This window comes from Neomonachus schauinslandi, chromosome X (genome assembly GCF_002201575.2).
Source record: "Neomonachus schauinslandi chromosome X, ASM220157v2, whole genome shotgun sequence".
In the NCBI taxonomy this organism is placed as follows: domain Eukaryota; kingdom Metazoa; phylum Chordata; class Mammalia; order Carnivora; family Phocidae; genus Neomonachus; species Neomonachus schauinslandi.
This window is the reverse complement of record NC_058419.1, coordinates 94,890,971-94,894,537: the sequence shown is the minus strand read 5'-3', so window position 1 is coordinate 94,894,537 and position 3,567 is coordinate 94,890,971. Positions and strand designations below refer to the sequence as shown.

The 3,567-nt window shown below is 40.4% G+C and overlaps 1 protein-coding gene across 1 annotated transcript; it reads right to left on the bottom strand.

Moving 5' to 3' along the window:
* Positions 1-1,689: 1,689 nt before the first annotated feature.
* Positions 1,690-2,160, bottom strand: LOC110572870 (60S ribosomal protein L23a-like). Its single transcript, XM_044911619.1, has 2 exons — positions 2,029-2,160; positions 1,690-1,971 (listed from the first exon to the last, which is right to left on the bottom strand). The coding sequence occupies exons 1-2, from the start codon at positions 2,158-2,160 to the stop codon at positions 1,690-1,692; spliced, it is 414 nt and encodes a 137-aa protein (XP_044767554.1).
* Between the last annotated feature and the right edge of the window lie 1,407 nt (positions 2,161-3,567).

Below are 3,567 nucleotides of genomic sequence, written 5' to 3'. Positions count from 1 at the left end.
AAATCATGTGAATACTTCAAGTCAAGAAAATACCATAGCCTCCATTTGTTGGATATTTCAGATAAAGAGTATTTGAATTCCATAGGTGTGGAATTGCCTCATTGTTCCGTTTGTAGCTCACTTGGGGGAAGAGATAAAGCCTCAAGTTCTCCTGATGCCTATGATCCTTATGAGGTGCTTACTGAACATAATGTCTTTACTTATTTTGATTTTTTTTCTTCGGGTTTAAATAACATAAGCTGAATAATGGGGAATAAAGTGGTGAAGAGCCAAATATGTAAAAGCACTTGACATCAAATAATCCCAGGGAATTAACTAGCACATTAAACTAGCATCTGGAATTTGCTATGACAAACATATGCCACTTTCCTGTGGCTGTGTGACTGTGTCTTTCTTAAACATATGATATAGAAGCTGTTTTTAACATTTGTATTTCTGATCACACGTTGGACATTGTGCTTCAGATGATCAATGAATGCTAAATGAAAGAAATTAGTGGATCGTTTGGTCCTTTTTTGTGGCTTTCAAAAGACTAGAGGGATTTTTTAGCAGTATGTTACCCATAATCCACATATTCATTAATTTATTCTCACAAGAAAATATTAGAACGACCCAGAGAACATTTGGTATATTTAGCCTCTGTTTTTTTCGCGTGCTCCCTCTTCCAAAAACTTTTTAATGATAAAATCACCGAGATGGAGACCATGTATTCTAAGGCTTTAGGCTAATGTTTCCTAAGCATCCTTCAAATCTACCTCAAATAAGCCCCACTGGATCTAGGGGGAATGTGTAGACATAGATATTGGCAGCTCTGATCCTCACAGAAGAGGAGCAAGTCCACTGCCTCCACCTGCCACAAAGGAAGGCTCCTGCCAATCTGCTCTCACTTCGGGAGACCTGCCCTCACTTCTCGGGGGAAGAACAGATCATATGGTTAGCTCATCTTACACATGAGGTACTTGATAAGGCCATAAAAACCTAGAACTACAGGGTTTCATTTTCATAATTACCAAACAAGTCCCTTTAATAAAGGAAGAGAACTCTGCCTCTCTGCAACTTGACAAGTAAAGCTTTATTTTCTCATCTTTTGCTGTCTCCAGTGTGCTTACCAATGGAAAGACGGAGCTCAAGTGTGACTGTCACAAAGGCCAGCCTCGGGCCCCGCTGTAATTACACTGGCTAGCGGGCCAGTGTGTGCAGGGCAAGGCTAAGGGCTCGCTTTGGAAGCCATTCAAGTTTCACATTGTAGCATTTAAAAAGGGAAGCTAGAGATACAGAGACATTTTAAAGGCCGTTAAAGAGAGCAAATGTATGGGGAGAGGAATACAGTGTGCTAAGAATTGTAAGAACCTTTGGACCTTTTAAAATTTGCAGTTTTTATGAGAGAGCAGTAAGAGAGGGCAGGAAAGAAACACTGCTTGTTCAGCAGCAGGCTTTAGCATGAACGCTGAGTCTGCAATACCACTGCTTATTCTCTGAAGGGGACTCTGGTAAGTCTTCCACTTGGGCACATCTTTTTTTTTTTTTTTTTTTGGTCTAGTGAAAAAGAACAAATGGTAGTCCCCTGAAGAATAAAAATAAGATGTTATTTTTATTTTTTTATTTTATTTTATTTTTTTTCCATTTTATTTTTCTATTTTTTTTTGTGTGTGTGGTGAAAAAATTTAGATTTAGCCAGCTGGTCTCAGTTTAGATGATCCCAATTTTGTTGGCAACAGCCAAAGCATCATAGTCAGCAGCCAGTTGAACATATATCTTCTTCTCTCCATCGGGCCTGATCAGGATGTTGACCTTGGCCACATCAGGGTCATAGAGCTTCACAGTCTGTGTGATCTGGTGCTTGTTGGTCTTGACATCCACAATGAACACAAGTGTGTTGTCTTCTATTTTCTCCTTGGCTGACTTGGTAGTCGGGTGGGGGGGGGGCTTGATGATGGCATAGTGGTCAAGCTTTTTTCTCCTTGGGGTGCACTTTCAAGGATATTTGGGCTGCCTTTGGAGATGCAGGGATTCAGGCTGTGGGAATACAGGTGACGTGCGGATCTTCTGGTTTTTGTGACTGTGGACGCCTTTCAGCATCCCTTTTTTGGCCTTCAAAGTCTTTGCTTTGGTTTTGGCTTTGGGAGGGCCCAGGGCTTCCTTCTTCACCTTCAGTGCCATCTTCATGAAAGGGGTATTGTTTTTCATTCCAAATTATGCTACTACTGGGGTGCCTGGCTGGCTCAGTTAGAAGAGCATGCAACTCTTGATCTCAGGGTCATGAGTTCAAGCCCCACATTGGGGGTAGAGATTACTTAATAAGTAAAAATGTATTTTAAAAATTTATGGTAGGGGACGCCTAGGTGGCTCATTCGGTTAAGCATCTGCCTTTGGCTCAGGTCATGATCCCAGGGTCCTGGGATAGAGCCCTGCATCAGGCTCCTTGCTCAGCGGGGAGCCTGCTCTCTCTGCCTGACACTCCACCTGCTTGTGCGCTCTCTCTTTCTCTCTGACAAATAAAATCCTAAAATAAAATTAAAGAGGTTTCTGTTATATAAATAAATAAATAAATAAATAAATAAATAAATAAATAAATAAATTTATGGTAATACTTAAGTATTTTCTTTTAGGCTCTAGTCATCCTTAACCTTTTACAGACTATAAAAGCCAAGAAATACTACTGTTAACTTATCCAGAAAAATCAGTAACCTGGTGTAGTGGTGTATAAGTGAGTTACATACAGTCTTTGAGGTGAGGGTATGAGAAAAGGAAAAATAATGGAGGCATAAGAAAAATGAGTTTTATTAAGTGGCCTGAGAGATAGCTCAGAGTTGTTGCATTTTTTTTGTAAGCAGGTGGTCTGTCTGTGTTGTCAAAATACAAAGGAGGTTCATACACATCTCAACCCCTGCCCGGACAAGGAGGACAATATAAAAACAAAGGGAAATAACTGAGTAAAACTTCGGAAGCCAAAAAATTAATAAATATTTTGAAGAATAGTACAGAGATCTCCTTATGCCTTGGTACCATGGAGCCTGCTGACTTAATGTAAATCACAGAAGGCTGCTAGGCAATGCATGTCCTGGTGTCTGTCAGGTGACTCTGTTATTCTTTATAGAGTGCCTATCTCTGCCTTCTGAGACAATTGCATTTTGTTTTTCAAGGATGCAATAATAGTTTTTGTTTGTTTTTTTACCATTTTAAGGCTGTGATATCTCAGTCTACGTACTTTTTTTTTTAAAGATTTTTATTTATTTATTGACAGAGAGAGACACAGTGAGAGAGGGAACACAAGCAGGGGGAGTGGGAGAGGGAGAAGCAGGTTTCCCGCAGAGCAGGCAGCCCAATGCGGGGCTCGATCCCAGGACCCTGGGATCATGACCTGAGCTGAAGGCAGATGCTTAATGACTGAGCCACCCAGGCGCCCCAGTCTACGTACTTTTCTTGAGAATTACATGTGTATTCCTATCAAAAACTAGACCATAAGAAAAGATGATAGAGAAATGTCACTATTAGAGATGTTTTTCAGAGAGTTGATGAGGGAAATGGGGATTAATCCTGATGTTAATGTAATTTATGTGCAGAACT

Coding starts and splice junctions, on each gene's coding strand:
- LOC110572870 (XM_044911619.1), bottom strand. CDS start 2,160: ATGGCACTGAAGGTGAAGAAGGAAGCCCTGGGCCCTCCCAAAGCCAAA. Junction 1,972..2,028: donor AGAAGATCCGCACGTCACCT/GTATTCCCACAG, acceptor TATCCTTGAAAG/TGCACCCCAAGGAGAAAAAA.